This window comes from Carassius gibelio, chromosome A24, assembly GCF_023724105.1.
Source record: "Carassius gibelio isolate Cgi1373 ecotype wild population from Czech Republic chromosome A24, carGib1.2-hapl.c, whole genome shotgun sequence".
Lineage (NCBI taxonomy): Eukaryota > Metazoa > Chordata > Actinopteri > Cypriniformes > Cyprinidae > Carassius > Carassius gibelio.
The window spans coordinates 4,200,729-4,219,969 of NC_068394.1; the positions used below are offsets into that span (position 1 = coordinate 4,200,729).

Here is a 19,241-nt window from a genome sequence, read left to right on the forward strand (position 1 = left end):
AGATCTGTTCTCTCCTCAGGCTGGTGGAGGTTGTTCTGTCGGTGGGCTGCTTCCGCTTGTTCCTCTCCATATTGAGTGTAAGATCCTTCTGTCGGTTCGGTCTCTGTGTCTATAAATGTGCTGAAGTGAACCCCAGAGCAGATCTCCATGTGTTACCCAGTGCCGTGTCCATTCACACATATGTTTGCTTCACATGTGCCAGGAGAAGCCTACGGACCTCTGGCTCCTTTTCTGTTTTGTTTTTTAACAATAATGGCATTGTTAACGGTATTTATTATTTGTTTTAGTCGTCAAAGTAATTAAAAAATTTAGTCATATTAAAACAACTTTCCATTAACACCAACAAATATTAATTTCAATTTCATGCATTAAAGGGGTCAGTTGGATGCTAAATTCATTCATTTATTTTTTTTTTGAACACAAATGTGTGTTGGAAGTATGTCTGAACATCCATCCTATAATGATAAAAATCCACCCAGTTTTTCTTTTTTTCTTTTTATTAAAATCTCTATTTTAAAAGTGGCTTTCTTAAATCAGGCTGTTCTGAGATTCCTGTCAATATGACGTAGTTCTGCACAGGCCCCTCCTACGATAGTTGATTGACAAGGCCGTCTTACTTTAGACACACCCTGAGTGAGCTGAGAGCTGTCCACTATTGTGTCTACTCCGCTGCAGGGCAAGACAAGTCTCTGATTAAGTGATTGAGGTGTTCTGTTGTTGGATGTAATGATGAAGATAGCAGTCATCATTTACTCCCGAAATCTGCGCCGTTTAAGACGCAGAGGATTAACGTTATTTTCGAGAATGCGCAGATCCCCGATCTTTCTAAATGCGTCTATGTTCCTGCAAATCATTTGTGATAGAGCTTCATCTTAATAAGTGAGTATAAGGTTTTTTTTTATAAATCTTTGCAAATTGCCTTTCCTAATATGTGCTAGTAAACAAGCTAAAGTAGACAGTACTGCTCATCACCCCACAGAAGAAAGGGGCGGGGTGAGCAGAGCTCATTAGCATTTAAAGCAACACGGACTAGAATTGCTTGCTAAAAACAGAGCTCATTTTGACGGTAAAAAAGGTGTTTATTACACTACCATTGAGAAATTTGAACCAAAGTATGTTATAGACTTTGCATTAACACAGTAAAGAATCATATCAAATAGGCATTCGATGACCCCTTTAAGATAAACATTTCACTGATCTTTAGTTTATCTGGTTAAAGTAACTTAAAGGGTCAATTTGCCCAAAATGAAAATTTTTTCATCATTTACAGAACTCAAACCTGTATGAATTTCTTCCGTTGAACACAAAAATGTTAGCAACCAAACAGTTGTTGGTAACCATTGACTTCCATAGTATTGTTTTATCCATACTATGGAAATCAATGGCTACTGTCAGCTGTTTCATTCATTTTGTGTTCAACAGAATAAAGAAACTCATACAGGTTTGGAACAATATGAAGCTGAATAAATGATGGCAGAATGTTTTTTTTTACAATTTTCCATGCGGCAACTTTACATTGCGTTCACTGGGAATCAAACTCATGATCTTGGCATTGCTAGCACCATACTGTTCGATCAACAAGAAAACTCAAAATTACAGGAAAGCTGAATAGTTTAAAAGGTTCTCTTATGACATCAGGCTATAAAACTGTTTTTGTTTCTAATTTAAACCTAGGGTTTTGGTAGCGTCGATAAAGAACATACAGAGCAGCATGCGGTTCCTGGCTCTAGTTTCTGAAGGCCTCATTCTGTGGTGAAGATGATGAGCTGCAGTGATGGATGAGGAGCCTTAGGGCAGCAGGAATTCTTGATTGGTACTGCAATAAGAGTGTGTTCCCTGGATGTGGTGTTGAGGATGCTGTACTGCTTAGTTGACTACAAAGAATCTCCCGCCTGCAGCTACAGTCAGACTTGAGTTGCTAATGACATCTCCAGAGAGAAGCACCTCTAGGAGACAGCTAGCAGGACCCTGGGTTAAAAAACGTCTGTTTACGAATATCTACAGCACAGACGTGGTATGAAGCCCATCTTATATGCTCAAAGTTTCAGCAGGCCCAGACTAATCAGAGTTTTGTGACATGTTACTTTGACGTACTGGGATCTAGAGATGCTGCCCTAATATTGAGTTATGAATCATACACATGCATTGAACGACTTCAGATTTGGATAGTAGGGACGTATTCCTACCAAAGTTAAGAGACTTATGAATAATCTGTGAGGTTTATGCATGCAACTTGCAAAATGCAGATAGTGTCAGTGTTATTCAAGATACTCTGCTATTCATAAGTTTGGGGTCAGTAAGATATATATTCAAATAGAAAATAATTATTTTTAATTGTAATAATATTTCGTAATATTGCTGCATTTTTGATGAAAGAAATGCAACATTGTTGAGCAAGAGAGATTTCTTTCTATAAAAAAAAAAAAAAAAATTAATTACAACACACTTTTGAATAGTACAGTAGTTTCTATTCTGTAAAACCAATTTCATTGTCATTTAGAATTTTAGTTAATACAATGGGTTTTTTTTGCAGTTTGAAATACAGTGTAACTGTGTGATGATTTACCAGTGTTAGAACCAAATCTACATTCTTTAATAAAATGTTTTAGACGATCAGTTTTGTAACTGTAGATGACAGATAGATGGAGAATCCATCATTTGTTGGATTTACCGTTCAGGTGAATCGCTGAGACATTAGCTCAGTTTTAGCTCAGGGTCTAAAGAGGTGCATCGGTCCTCCAGACGCCACTGAGGGCAGGAATCGGATGAAAAAATCCATGTTAACAGCATTACATTGACAGAAATCCAGCACTCAGTCATTGTGTGTGACATTGGAATACACAGGAATGGGCTGAAAACGCATTAAAAATAATCACCATGGCAAGAGAGCAACTATAAAGGCCAGACGCATGGAGCCAGGAGACCTCAATATCTGTCTTGCATCTTTTCACTTTTAATATAGTCTCTGCATCCCTTCTGCTTTGTGTAAAGGATCTCAAACTATTCTGGTCCATGGGGGTTGGGGTGGCTGGGAGAACGATGATGAATAAACTATATTACTTGTCTGCAGAATTGTTTATTCCAACTTATTGTTATCAGTAATATATTTGAACTATTTATTAAACATCGTAAACAAACTTTTATTATATAATTTTTTGCCTCTGTTTAAAAAATAAAATAAGGCAAAAAAAAATAAAATTGCGTTGCTAAGAATAAATTTTCTGTATTGATTTTTCACAGGTGTTTTAAGTGTAACTTGGATTATTCATTGCATTAAAGGAAATGTCTTTAAACTCAACAGATAATATACTGGAAAAGAAATGACCAGCATCTTTTGTGTTTTTCTATGGATTTTTCAAAAAAGGCTTTTAAAGAGAATCAAAGCCTACATTTCATACACGCACTACAAAAACAATCAATTGTGTGTCTAACTGCAAAACTGTTGTGTTCACTACATAATAGATCAACATGAACAATAAAGGATGTTGTTATGTCTCTAAAGGTGCAATAAAGAGACAGAACTCATAAACCTTTCTCATAAACAGACTTTTTTCTCGTGTGAGAAGGAATGAGAGAAAAAATATTTGTAATCATTTATTGGCACATGTAGAGCAGATCTCATCCTCCAGCTGATATCATTGTGTGCTATCTGAAGTCTATCTGCAGCGGGAGACACTTAGCTCCTGTCTGTCTAAGACTATCTGTCTTCACCACTCATTGACCTTGTGAGCGATCACAATGCATCCTGAATGACTGAGTGTGTCTGCCTGTGTTTGTTTGTTTGCTCGTTGTAAGCAGACCGAGGTGACTGCTGAACAAACAGCGTCCTCATCTGACAACCCGTTAGCTGTGATTTGTAGTCCACTGGCTTATGTTGCAGTCTGAGAGAAATGGGATATAACCTCTTCTGAGGTACTGCTGAAATCTGAGTGTGATTGTGTTGTTCCAGCTATGATCATGCAAGGTCATTCTGACCTGCTTCACAAACATTAAATTACAACAGGGATGAAAATGTAATTGAAATCCAGCTCCGGTCTTGTTCAATGATTGCTATCTCATTCATATGCAGGATATTAATCCCTGATGCACTCTCTCACATTGTTGTGCAGGTTGTATACAAGCTATGCATACACACACATACGTGCATAAAACTGAGGACAGTGGAGTCAGGACAGTACACACACAAGGTTCCTAGTATTATTTGAATAGGTGAATCTGTCACAAACTCACAAAACCCAGAAAAGTATTTATTTTTATTTTAAGCGTTCTACCTTTTACATGTTTTTCAAATATGTCGCTCATGCAGGGTGCATTTATTTTATATTTGAACAAAAAAAAAAAAAACAGTAATAAAAACAGCCATGCAGCAATTAAAATGTTATTTATCCTGTATTCCAAAGCTGAATTTTCAGCATCATTGCTCCAGTCTTCAGTGTCACATGATCCTTGGAAGTTATTCTAATATAATGGTAAATAAACTTTTCTTATAATTATCAATGTTGAAAACAGTTGTGCTGCATATTTTGTGGAAATTATGACACATTTATATATTTCTTTATGTAGGGTGAATAGAATTAATTTGTGGTTTTGTTTGCATAAATATATAAATTTAGCAAAAACAATTATATGTAAGCCCATGTAGCATTATTTTCATGACATTTAAGCACATTTGTCTTAAGATCTTTTTACCGTAATGTCTAGTGAATGTCTAATGATATTCAAATTATAATAAAAAAAGAAAATACCTTCATGCATATATATATATATATATATATATATATATATATATATATATATATATATATATATATATATATATATATATAAAAATATATATATTATAGGCTTCATGCAAATAATGCAAAGCACAATTTCCATTTTGATTTTCCAGAGAATTGTGACCTGTATGTGTTTTCATGACATTTACTGGAATGCAGATTTCTCTTTCAAAGAAAGCAGCAGACAGCCATGCACTTGATGATTTTTCATTCACAGCTTCGATTTACAGCTTGGAATTTCCTTGCACATGAATCCTAATTTGTAATCAAAGAATTTGAGCTGTTTGTCCTAACAGTGTGCTCAGATAATCCATTTCGCTTTGCCCACGCCGACGCTCTGGCCCAGTGTGTAATGAGCATATTTTGGCACGTGAACTCCCTCGGGTTTAATTCTGGACATCGATGTCTACAGATTTACCCAAATAAAACACAACCAACTGACGGGTTTCATATGCCTATAGTCACAGATGCCAACCTGATGAAGACCCGCTTTTTTCCAAAACATAGTAAACTGCCTACATAGACAGCATTTTAAAGCATGATAAATATCATAATGGTGCCTTCTTTCCCTGCAGTACATTTACAAGCTGCACATGCAATAAAGAGTTGCTTTGTCAGAAATTAGACAAAATTAAATGAGTTTATGATTTAAACAACCACAAATATCTGTCAATGTGTATTGAAAAGTTATTTTCCCTTTAAATCAAGTTGATTTTTCTGAGCTCATTGGCAGTTATATGTTCCTATTTTAATCTCATTTAATTATTTATTTTTAAGTCATCAAGTAAATGTAATTAATACGTAATGGATACCATTGGGAAGATGTATCAAACTATGAAGTGTTGCTAATACAAGACATTTACATTTAGAGACCTTCTAGATGTATTGTGTTCCATTCAATGTTTTCCTTAAATATTTATTACTTGGTCTTTAAAAAAAGTCTTACATTTACCTCCTTAAAACTGCAGAAACCTTGTTTGTCCAATTCGATCAAATGATTGATTCTCATGATTGATGAGAATAATTCTCATGTCAGTATACTGTAATTTTAATTGACACAGAATTATCAATAATATTTTACTGGGGCACTAAAAAGAGTCTAGCGTGTGTTTGCGGTTTGCATTATCCTGTGCCCTGTAAACATTGTGACTGTGCCGTGCCATGTGATAAAAGAACACAACAGAATTCCTAAGTGTTGGGTTTACTGAAAACAAACATGGTGAGTTTGTACACAGAGGCCTGATTTGGACATGAGGCCTTTCATTTCTATTAAAATGAATCAGCTTGAGCCCTCTGTTTGTTTTGATGCTGTGCTTTTTTTCCCTCTCGTCTGAGACTGGCCACGTTTTCTCAGAGCCCAAAAAAATCCATGCGGTAAATATAAGTGTATGTGTGTATGAGTGTGTGCCAAAGGTGAGGTTTTCATTCCCAGCGCTCCGTTCGGAGACTAGATAATAAAATGCATTTGTGCCAGATACAATGTGGCTGTTATCTTGCGACGGCAGGGCTTGAAATTGTACAGAACATGCTCATTAATTGATAATAATATCTGTAAGAGAAGAAAAGGGGTAAGATACCGGCATTATTATGACACAATCGGTGGCATGCATTCAGACATATCTCAACACAACTGACGATTATGCATAAGCCTCACAGGGTGCCCTGAGGCGGAGAGCATTTCAGCATTTATTTGCGACCACCTTTGTATATTCAGATGGCTATTTCAAATGCTGTGGAAATCATAGTCAGCCTGGGCTTTATTTAGAGCCATTCTCATTGACATCATCAGAAATGAAGATAATCTATCGAGATTTCTTTCTGCTTTCTGATGAACACAGTGTGAGGTTCTCAACTAGTGAGTTTTGTTTTGTGAGTTAGTTTGTTCTTATATATTTACATTCAGCAGGGAAAACAACGTTATTTGCAAAATAAATAAATAAATGCTTCTCACCATAATTGCACATAGATATGGTAACAAAACAAACAGGCCTTTAAATGGGAGGAGAAATCGCTTTTCTTTTGTGTATGACAATAAAGACTGTGCTTCCAAGAAAACTCTTTGGTATTTCGGCGCAAATTAAACAGATGACATCATGGACAGTTTGTGTAGCATGGCCTAATTTCTGAAAGCAATGAACAATACAAGAATAGAATGTGGTCCATTGTAATATTAATGAATGTTTGATTTTAAAGTCAACTTGTAATCAAATTGGACTGTCTGTATGATATATATTATTTATGATTAATTATATATATATATATATATATATATATATATATATATATATATATATATAGTGTGTGTTTGTGTGTGTATACACAAGCAAGGAGTTAATTTTTTTATTTTTATTTATTTTATTTTGAAATACTTAAATTCAGCAGGGATGCATTTACTTGACTTCTATAATGACATTTATAATGTTATACAATATTCCTATTTCAAATAAATGCAGTTGTTTTGTGCTGTCAGAGTTTCAGTGAAAATATCTTTACTGACAATGCATGAACATTAAATGGAAAAGTGAATCACTTTGACTTTACCATCAGGCTTCTGAGACAAAACTGATTATGAACCACTGATATAAAAGTGCTGAGAATGATCATTGATGAAAGTTTGTCTTTTATTACTGCTGGGTGTAATGTTTAAGGCCTCAGTTTCTCATACTTGAAGTCCAGCTTCAGTAACATTACACTTCAGTTTTTACTTTAAGATGGATCTGCCATGAGGAGGAGATAGTACTGTATATCCAGGAGGTCAGTCTAGTTTAAAAACTTTTCTTTTTTTGTTTGCTTTCAGAAAAAGTTATGTTTTCTTGTGTCTGACAAATTTCGGATCCTTTCCCTTACATTCTAATCTTAAACCTCAAATCTCAAATCTTCCTCACACTTATTCTCCTTTTTGCCACCAGAAGTGATCGTATGGGTCTTTAATCAGTGCGCTGGCTCTAATGACTCATACCTTGTAAATGATGCGGAGGAATTGGGTCATTCACAGGTCACGTCGCAGAGAATCGGACATAATGTTCTTGAATCTGAGAGAGATTTTTCCTTCTACTTATTATAAATGAAAACTGATTTGAAAGTGCAGGAAGTTCACAGTCATGACTGCCATGGCCTTGACAGCCATCAGTGTTGCATCAACAGTCTTTATACCAAAGTTTGTCATGAAGCTGCCATAAACCTAGGATCTCCTGCTGATACCTGAAGGAAGTATAAAAGACGGTCCATTTAAAAGAAGAAAAGTAATAGAGAGGAGGGGGGATATAGGAGAAGCCAGAGGGAAACGAGACCAGGGTAGTTTACTGCAAATATACAGTATAATGCCAAATAAGAGATTCGTCCAACCTCCAGCTTCCCCTGGCTCTCAATAGAAGGAAGGAGTCAAAAAGAGTAATGTGTGATTTGCCTCAGGTTCCTGGTGCAATCTCAAGTAGGGGCGACCCAGAGTTCCTTAAATCCCATTGCTGTCCTGTCACTGCAGTGGCCCTGAGCAAAACACTTATCCCAAGGCTGATCCAGGAGTCTTTACCTGCAGTTAGTAATTTGGAGGCTAGGAAGGGAAAATCACTAATTAGATCTCTTTAATATCATAATTGTTTGGATTAGACAACAATAGAGAAATTCAATAGAGCAAACTGAGAATTTTGCATTAGTGGATAGATGTTTAGCATGGAAACAAATGCATAAAGAGCTTTAAAGTGAAAATTGTCTATGTATTCATAATTAAGCATATTAAAATCCATTTAAAAAAGTGATTTTTGAACGTTTTTATTAAAGTTTCTTACAGTATGCTGACCAAAATTACATTTATTTGATCAAACAGAATGTTAAACTTGTAACATATCATTAACATTTTAATATATTTTAAAATGTAATTTATTTACATTTTTTAAGTGAGATTTTTCTAGTCAGATATGAAAATCCGAGCAACACCTGAGCAAAATTATAGTGGATTGGAAAGTCAATTATTCTTACAGAGTGTTCGGGGACAAGACATGTCAAGTGAAATCACATTAAGACCTTCATTGTCATGTGAATACAAAAAGAGGTTACACTGTAAAATGAAATTTCTATTCTACATCCTTACTTTACATTATTGAAGCAGCGCCGGTCTGGAGTGTTAAACAAACTGACCCTTGACCTGATCTCATGGTGACATTATTATTATAAGCTCCTGCTGGATTTATGCACTTCATATGATATCAGCCAAGAAAATTAATCCATATTCCTCGCCATTCTCATCTCCCAATTCTGCTGTCACATGTAATTCAGTTTCCAGATAGGATGAATAACTCTTGATGGAGACTAAATCAGATCGTATTAACTGATAATTTCTTTGTGAAATTGTGTGTCAGACATCTGAAACGTTTTCAGGTTTGAATTTGATGCTCATTTGCCAGCATTACTGATTTATAATGATCTTAGAGCGCCACACGGTGGTTGATATTGGAATTAAAGATGAAGCTCAAAGTTGGTTGGTCTTTCTTGAAACGGACCATCCAGATCATCGACTACGGCTTTTAACATATTTAATCTCTGAAGTAACATCTCATTTGTCTGTCTGATTGTGACCTTAATATTGAGCTTGCTACATGAATTGGATTCATAGATATCAGAAAAGGGTAAAACCCTTTACTGAATGAAGACTGTAAAACCATTCCCACCATCCCTAATCCCTCTTATCTCCATAAGCACCTTCCCGTTTCCCAGCAGGAGGAAGACCGCGTCTGAATTTATGACAGGCTTCAGATCTGTCTGTTCTCAGCAGAGAGACTTGAATTAGATTAGCCAGAGTTTGGGTCCATAAGTGCACTGGCCCCAGACCAGCTCATAATAAGGACGAGACCAGACTAGTGTGTTACGGCTCACACATAAAACCAAAATCAGAATCCAAACTCAATCATGTGGAACAGTGTTGCCTTGATCTTTTCCTGAATCTCACAAAAACAAGTCTGAGTCACAATTCACCCAAAAATAAAAAGAGAACATGTTTTATAGTTTTCAAGAAAATGTAACCTATTTTGGATGACGGAGACTGGTGGCATTGCTTTCATGATGTGTGTGTGTGTGTGTGTGTATGTGTGTGTGTGTGTGTATTTGGTTTTCCCTACATTATGTCTTGACAAGTATAGCAATACCAATAAATTTGGACCTTGCAGGGACATTTTTGATCCATGCGTTTTAATCATACAGACTGAAGTTTTGAAAATCTAAAATCTAAAGAAACCTAAAAATGCATAAAGTTTTGTGTGATGTATAGGTTTAGGGTAAGGGGATCAGAAATACAGTTTGTACAATTACTACGAAATGTCCCTATGATGATAAGAGAACCAGTGTGTGTGTGTGTGTGTGTGTTGTTGTTGTTGTTGTTGTCGTCATAGTTCCCATTATACCCAATGTTGACTCATTTCTGTATTATATATGTAATATACCAACGCTATCTCACGACCAATTCGTACCTATTTTACGAGGTGGCTTATTCGTACGAATTTGTACGACCTCACTCCTACGATTTTATTCGATTTGTCTAAACCCCAGTGATGGTTAGGTGTAGGTCATTCGTACAAATTCATACGAATTGTGCAACTCGTAAAATACGTACGATTTGGCAACAATCGTATGAAATTGTACAAGTGTGGTCGTACGAATTCATACGAATAAGCCACCTTGTGAAAGATTTACGAATTGACGTGAGATTGGGTTGAATATACAGGTATCAGTAGGACAGAAGTGTAAATACATTTATAAATGGTATAATATATTAAATTAAATATTTTATAAGTAATGCATTTGAATATTTTAAATAATTGCATATATAAATGTCTTTAAAAAAATAAATAAATAATATAATAATAATAAAATAATAAAAGTCTAAACTAATGCCCACCAAGACTGTGTTTATTTGATCTAAAATACAGTAAAAATAGTAATATTGTGAAATATTATCACGATTTAAAATAACTGTTTTCTGTTTGATGTATTTTGAAATATTTATTTTTGATGATGCCTCAGAAGTCATTCTAATATGCAATGCGACAAACACACTTTGGAGTATACTGTAAATATTTCCCCCGTTCTCTACCGCTTATTTTTCTTTTCTTTCACCTACAGTTTCTATCTCTCATGTCATATTCCAGTCTTGAGTTGATTTGTGTTTAAAGGTCACATGCTACCATCTATCTCCTCAAATAACTTTTAACTTTAATCTGCCGACAGTCCATTAAGATACTCGGAGCCTTCAGTCGAAAGATCCAAATTCATAAACATCAAGATATACTTAATAGACATTCTCACACTGCAGTTTGAATATATGTGCCCAAATCAGATTTGATTTTAGCATAACATCAGTCCTTCTGCGTTGTGGTGAGACTGTCATTCACTGTAGTGCGTTGCAATGTCCCATCCATCAAACACACTCCATTAATCCAGGACTGTGTGCCATCATGCTGGATATCAGCTCCACTGAGCTGAGCAATAGGGAACAATACTGTTTTTATTATGATTTCTATTATTTGAAGGAAGCATGGGTGGAAACGAATGTAGGTTATCGAGAAGGACCCCTAAAGAGAAATAAAATGTTCTCTGCCGCCTTTTCCTCTCAGCAAACAAGATTCCATGCTTGATGCTTTCACTATTTTCCAGTGTCATTATTTGTTGGGGTATTTGAGTGTGTGGTTGTGTGTGTTTGTGTGGTCCGATGAATGACTCTGCAAGCGATATGACACTCCATTAAATCAGTCAGACCCCAACGACTGTTTAAATGGCATTTCAGTGTAATAATGTGATTTTGTGCACATATTGTGCACTCTCTGGCCCATTATGAGGCTATTATCAGCTATATATCATCACTTTATCCATTTACAACCATTAAGCTAATTTAAGTTGCCCCTTAATGTCTCTAGTTCTCACAGAAAAATAAACAGTCAAAAGAAACTCAGGCTATTTTTAGAGGACGTTTCAAACGTTTCCACTGTGAATATGAATGTTAAGTATTACTGCACTGCTTTGTCTCTAAAGCAATAACATCCATATTTGTTTGTTTTGATGTTGTTAAAATAAATGTAAAAAACAAATTGTACACGTAAGATATCAAATAAATTGAAAACAGCTCTCATGAAAGAAGTATGACATAGAATATACAAAAAAAGTTTAAAAGCTACAAACTGAGATGTTCTGGGGTAATAAATAAATAAATATATATTCCTGAAGCTCAATTGGTAGAGCATTGGGGTTCGATTCCTCGGGAACACATGATAGGTAAAAATGTATAGCCTGAATACACTGTAAGTTGCTTTGGATAAAAGCGTCTGCTAAATGCATAAATTTAAATAACATTTAAGTGCATTTAAAAAAACGGTTTATGAGGGAACTTTTATATGTAAATGATTTGCTAAGCAAATTATGAAATTAACTAAAATACATCAATACAATCTAATATATGCACATGGATTGAACAGTACCTTAAAATAAAAAAAGAGCAGCAACTTTGCATTATCCAGAAGATGGAGCTGTTGAGTTTCCAAATTACTACTGGGACAATACAGCAATTGTCTGCACGTATATGTATATGTATGTAATTGTGAACACTAATGGAAGACAGATTACACCAACAAAACGCTTTGTTGCAATAAGAAATTTCTCAAGATATAACATTTACTTGCCCAGACATGCATTAATTTGCACCCCTCTTTATTTTTCACTGTTTTAAGTCACAGGTATTTTCAATTCTGTTAAAAAGATAAACAGAAGCTGTCCGCAAAATGTTCATATAAAATGCTATTTTAAATAACATCAGATATGTTTGAACATTGCATAAACTCATCAACTCCCGCCTTATAAAAAGCATGTAATTGATGATGTTTAAAGTAAGCCAAGATATGCAGATATTGCCAGCATTGTTCTGGTATCTTTCTCACTGCAGTCAGATTTTGAAAAGTATATTTTGATGCTATTTTGGTCATCATAACCCACACACTGGTAGCCATGCACTAACAGCTAACTAAATAAATCACATTAGAAGGATAGAACTGAGCTTTTTCTTTCTCTGTCTCCTTAACAACGCAGTCCCTTGCAGCAGAAAACATAACAATATGTATGGTCATGATATAATCAAGATGGTTCACAGAGATGAAAATTGTGGGGTGTTTTTAGGAAAGAGCAGGCATGATTGTGTCACAATTGGTCCCAGCACCTAACCTGAGGGCTTTAGGCAAATCTATGCAAATTCTGGTAAAAAAAAAAACTGAAATGCTTGAAATGCTTGGATCACATTTAATTTTCCTGAATGTAAGGAGAGAGTGATACCAGTTTGTACTGAAATTGGATGCTGGTAGCTTTGTTTTCTTTATTCTGTAAAACTCAGATGAGATATTTAATCAGAGATCAGAGATTTTGTTTGATATTTGTCAGGGATTGTTCCTTTTCGCTTTCTTGAACATCCTCATAGGCAATTATGTAACTGAATATTATTGCATTCAAATATGCTTCCATATTATGAGACACTCTTTGAAACTTCTTCAAACTATGTATTAATTATTTAAATTATTTAAATTACTTTTTTTGTAGAAATGCAAGTGTAATTATGGCTGCAGTAATAAATTAATTAATAAATAATGGCTTTAATGCAGTATATTTTTATATTTGTGATATTAATATTATTTTATTTTTTTTACTTTAAAATACAAATTGTACACAAACATTTTAAATTAATAAAAAATATGTTTTAAGTTCTCATGAAATAAGTATATAGAATATTCAGGAAAATTTTCAAGATTCAGGATATTTTAAAGCCCCAAACTGAGAATAACGAATGAATGAACGAATGAATGAATGAATGAATTTATTTGACAACTGAAATGTAATTTTGATTGAATGAATGACTGAATGAATATGGTGCCAAAATACAACTACCAGTTAATATTTTAGTGCGATCTTGAATATTTTTTAATTCTTTTAAATAACTGTCTATGTTTTTCTTTTTTCTCTTTAAAACAGCCTAAATGAAAAATAGATAGATAGATAGATAGATAGATAGATAGATAGATAGATAGATAGATAGATAGATAGATAGATAGATAGATAGATAGATAGATAGATAGATAGATAGATAAATAAAGCTAATTTCTTGGACGAGTCACCCACAGGCTATATTATTTTAACGTCCATATATTTAAATAGGTGCATACAAACGATACCTGGATACTATACTTTAAACTAAACGCACCTAGCCAATTTAAAATCGCCAGGTATTATTATTTTTAACGTGCAGATATATAATCTACTTCGGTTAAACTGCAGAAATTGTATCAGTAATGCAGTAGCTATTTTTTTTTTTCAAATCGTACCATAGCAAAGGCTTCATGAATATTAATGAGAACGTGCTGACGTTCCGTAGTAACCTTCCAATGACAAAGATCTTTTATCTTATTATAATATTAAGCATTAAGTGCTGACGACGATCATACATATTAATTAACAAACCTTTACCGTAGTTGGAGCAGTATCTGATCTAGAAAAGCGCCCCTTTCTAGACCGGTATTGGTAGCGTCTGCTGTGACAGTGAGTCTCGTTTCCTCACCTTCGGAAAAACAGATCTTTGTGCGAATCGCGGCTGAGGTTCGGTGGTTCTTTCTCTTCTTCCCGCGCGCGAGCAGGATTCTCAAGCCGTCAAACTGGAGCCGTACAGAATGACCATGTTTAAAGGGAAACGTCGAAATCACCGGTGTGAGTTTACGACTGTCAGTGTAACTTTGAGAATTTGTGTGTTTTTTTTTTTTTTTTTTTTTTGCATTCAGTGCATTTCGCATTATTTGCATAAGCTCGCAATTAGTCATAGAAAACATAGTAATAGTAAAGAACGGTATAAATGTTTGTATCTTTTGCATGTCCTTTCTGTCAGTCTCAACTGTTCAGTTCAGCTGCATGTAGGCAAATTGTCAGTATTTTGCATGAGTGGTGATACACATTACACATGACTCCAGGCTCTATTTATGAAAGTTAAGACATCCTCATAATTCTGAATACATGTTTGAAGTGGTCTGATATGTGAATTTGCTTCCTATTGAATCCCTTGGCAACTCTGTTATGTGTTATTGCAGTATGATGGTTTTTGTTATTCTTAAACATGAGTGTGATCAGTGTCATGATTCTCCTCTAATGTTACACTGAGCCAGAATCAATTGATAAACTTGTCCATCTGAAAGAGATTTCTCTTAATGGTACTTTTCATTGTCCTGCTCCTCTTCTTCCTGCTCCTCCTCCTCCTCCTCATCATAATGATAGATCGGTGCAGGTAATCCATTAGCTGCGACTAAACCTCTTTAGATGCATGTTGCACAATGATATTGTGCCCATAAAATATGTTATGAGCAGGGCTATTGTATTAAACTAAAACTAAAATCATTATAATTTTTTTATTATCTAAAATAGAATAAATGTTAACTGAAAAAATAATAAAATCTATAATTCTATATCACTGATAAAATAACACTGGTTATGAGGATAGTCTGCTTATATTTTGATTAAGAAATAGCTGGTTCCTAATGTTCATTCTTTTTTTTTTACATTTATGATTTTTTACAGTAATGTTTTAAGCATGAAGCTTTAATGATCTCATGTTTATTTAAAAACTACATTCAGCATTTACACTCAAACCTTAAAAACCTGTCACACTTTGGGGCCATTTAAAATAAACTATCAAAAATCATCAAAGAAAACGATCAAAGATCTTCTATATTCATATACACTGAAAAAGAAATTGGTGGTCAAACAATTTTCAAAAAGAAATCGCCAGTAGATTTCACAATTATTTACAAAGAAACAGCCAGAAACACATTTAATTAAATGTAAAATTTTGAAGTGCAAGGATATTTTCTTGAAGAAAAAGTATTTTCTTGTAAAACATACTCTGAAAATATTATGTATTTACGAATTTGAATTTTTCTTTTACAGTGTATATTTGAATATATGATCCTGTGATAATACTAAATTTTTTACAGAGTAGTACTTTAATTTAAGCAAGACTGTTTGAATGAGTTAATGCGACCATATTTGACATCTGATAACAGAATGACAACTGTATTCTGCTGCTGCTGTGTGAATATAGCCAGACGACATCTATGCAAACCTTATTTTGAACAGCAACTATACATATCTGTATCTCGAGATCTTCAGCACCCATAAGCCTCTTAAAACTAGCACGTTCTAAAAGTAGAAATGTCTCAATTTATGAACAGCCCCACATTGCTTTACATCCCTCTTGACATTCAGATGTGCAGTAGGAGGAGAAGGAGAAATGCATATAAAGAAAACGATCTAAACTGAAGACTATTGTTGTTATTGCTCAGTAACTAAGAACAAAGATTTTTTTTTGTGCTATTTTTTTAATAGAAAAGCATATGATACCTCTCAGTTCAGAATAACAGTTCCTTCTGGGCTGTCGTCTATGATAACCCTGTCACTGCAAGTTTATACGTAGATCTCAGAGCCACAGTGCACATCTGATGGATGGATTTGACCTGGTCATCCCACTGGGCTGTGAGTGTGACAGTGATGAATGTGGACTTGGTCCCAAACGCTGCTTAAATTTCACAAGAATTCCTTCTAGGCGCATGTCCTCTTGCCTCAAATGAAAATTATATAAACAGAGTCAAAATTGCATGGGAAAGTAATGCTTGTATTCATCAAGTATATTTTGTTTAATCCCGACTAAACTGGATGTTCTTGCTAGTTAATTGTTGTTTGTGTTTTTTTTTTTTCATCTAAGCACAGAGCTGCATCATAAACTGAGTTATATTAGATCTGTCATCATCACTTAATCATGTAATTCATCGTGTCCTGCTCTAGTCTTGTAAATTCCCAAAGCCCAGCTGTTATACCTTTTGGTGCCATTAAATTTCAGATGGGTGTATGGCAGATGTCTTGTAGTGATACATCAGATGGATTATTTCAGTAGTGACAGGAAAACAAAGACCATTTCTTAGGAGACACAGAATGAGTGGAAAAGCTTTATGAGACATCCACTAAAAAAATGAAGTATCCCCTGGTTTATAAATGTTAAAAGAAAGAATTCTCCCAAGACAAAGACTTTCTCTTAATTGTTTCTGCAATTCTTTCTCTTAATTTTGTGGTAATCCCAGCCAATCAGAATGTAGGCTATTTAGAGCAACAGGTACAATGCAAGGGCCCTTGATTTTATTTGTAGTTCAAATACATGTTTTTCTTTTTTTTTTTAATGAACTAAATTACACCGTTATAAAACGTTGTGCACTTCCACAAAATTCAGTTACAGATACATTAAAAACTGGCAGCTGGGGTTTATCTGATATATCATTTATATTAACTGATTTGAATGCCAAGCTAACTTAACAACTCAAATATGCGTACCATATTGTTTAAAGTATTTAAATATTAAATAATCAAATGTGATTTAATATGCAGGTTGGTATTCTTTTATTATTATTCATACTATACTATTTACAATATTTATTAATATTTTAGATTAGCTTTTAAATTTTCAGTTTTCATTTTAATTTTACATTACATTTTAGTAATTACGCTGTTTTGTAATATATTAAAAATATATATTTTATTATTTAAATTTTAGTTTTGGTAATTTAGTACTTCAGCTAGCTAACAAAGCAAACAAAGTTTTTTCAATCTTATATTTATGTTTTATTTTATTTTTATTTTTACTTTATTACACTTACCAAAAAATCTTTTTAAGAGTTTTAGTTAACAATAACAACACTGATGCAAGTCCTTCTGTAGATATCTTTTTTATTGTGTTTAATTGTGTAAGGTGACATTTTTTTACTGTAAAAGTACATGTATTGTCTTATAGAGGATTATCTTTATAATTATAACAGAGATTTCCACCATTAATTATATGGTGATTTTATTATTATCATTATTACTTTTTTTTTTAACAAATATACTTTTCTTGCATATGTTCATTTCATAGTAAAATATTTAGCATGTTTTTACGATAACATTTTTATATTTTTTTCTTTCTTTTTTTTCTTATGTGTCATATCATAAGCCAGCATAACTGCTAACCAGCTCACGATCATAACTTCAGAGTCTTTAAATCCTAGCTGGACTATGTGTGCTGTGGTTTCATTCCAAAACCTCTCGCTGAACTGTGGTTCAAAGTGTGGTAACAGGATTTTTTTAAATGAGTACTTTGCCATAGCTAATTTAGTGCAAAGAAAAATTATTCTGCCAGATTATCATCAAAAGGCATGATCGCTTCATACTGCTGGATTATCAGAGCCAACTCGCACTGGAGATGTTTATGTTTGCTTTAGCTGCTCACATCTCGCCGCATGCGTCTGATTACCAGATATAAGCCCGCTAACACCCTGATCCCTCAGGCGTGTTACTTAGCTTTACATCGTACCATCATATTGTCTGCAGAAGAGTTAGGGCTTCGTATGATGATGTGATGAGGCCAGTCGGAAGTCCCTGCAGTGCTGAGGTTTAACATTTCACTGACCTACTCATGTAGATGCAACTGTACAACTTCAAGAAGTAAAGTGCAGATGAGTGTTGCCAAATATGCCATATTTAATTAGGTCAGTAAAGGAATTTGCATAAGAAAGCCACGGAAAATCTCTCCATGGACTCTTTCATGTTGTGCTAAAAGAATAGTCTAGTTCATGCAAAAATGTAACTATCATCATTTACTCACCTTCATGTTTTTTACAACATAAATCCTTTGTTATATTTCCAAATAGCACCTTAAAAGTAGATGAGTTAAAGAATGAGATACTGTGTTTTGCTGGTGGTAACACTAGGAAAGATGGACATGTATGCTACGTTTCATGTAATATTGTCAGATGCATCAACATAATTGTCAGTGTACCTGCTGAATTTCAGGTTTAAATAGACCCCACATGGACATATATGTATAGCTGGTAGAGAGTGTGTTTTTGTGTGCGCCATATTAAGGTTTGTGAGTGTGTACCTTACGCTTGTGACTTTCAGACGTGACAGTGTGCTAAGTGGAAGAAAATGAAGGGTTGGCTGAAAGCAGCAGTCTGCTTGCTCTTCTGTTTAGCAAGCAGTAAAACAGATGGCAACTGAGGATAAATCGGCACCCAGCTGAGTTGTGTGTGAATGTATATATATATATATATATATATAAGACAGCTCGTTGGAATACTTGATTCTGATTGGTCAGTATAGTTTTGCAAATGTAAAATAACTGACAGTGTTCACTGGATATGCTGTGCTAGTTTCTTCTATCATTTATTTATTTTTAATGCATGTACACCACCATGTTTGTGGTTTATTTGGAAGGTCAGACTGATAAGAGATCAGACAAGGTGCTGTAAGATGGAGTTTGTTCTTCATACAAAGAAAAAAGGAGCATGATATACAAAAACAAAACAATAAATCAAAAGCAGCTTTTCCTTCTCGAGGGTTGTCAGATTAAAATGATTGCACGGGAGACAGTTTCCT

The 19,241-nt window shown here is 34.3% G+C and overlaps 1 protein-coding gene across 6 annotated transcripts in view; it reads left to right on the top strand.

The window, feature by feature from the left end:
• Positions 1-19,241, top strand: part of LOC127945818 (RNA-binding Raly-like protein) — a 99,504-nt gene that overhangs the window by 62,986 nt on the left and 17,277 nt on the right. Inside the window, exon 1 of one of the 6 annotated variants that reach the window (XM_052541895.1) lies at positions 14,262-14,501. The exons of the other annotated variants lie outside the window; for them this stretch is intronic. Coding sequence (XP_052397855.1) covers positions 14,465-14,501 — 37 coding nt within the window. The 5' untranslated portion in view covers positions 14,262-14,464. Of the gene's footprint in view, positions 1-14,261; positions 14,502-19,241 lie in introns of those variants that run through there. 6 annotated transcript variants of the gene reach the window in all.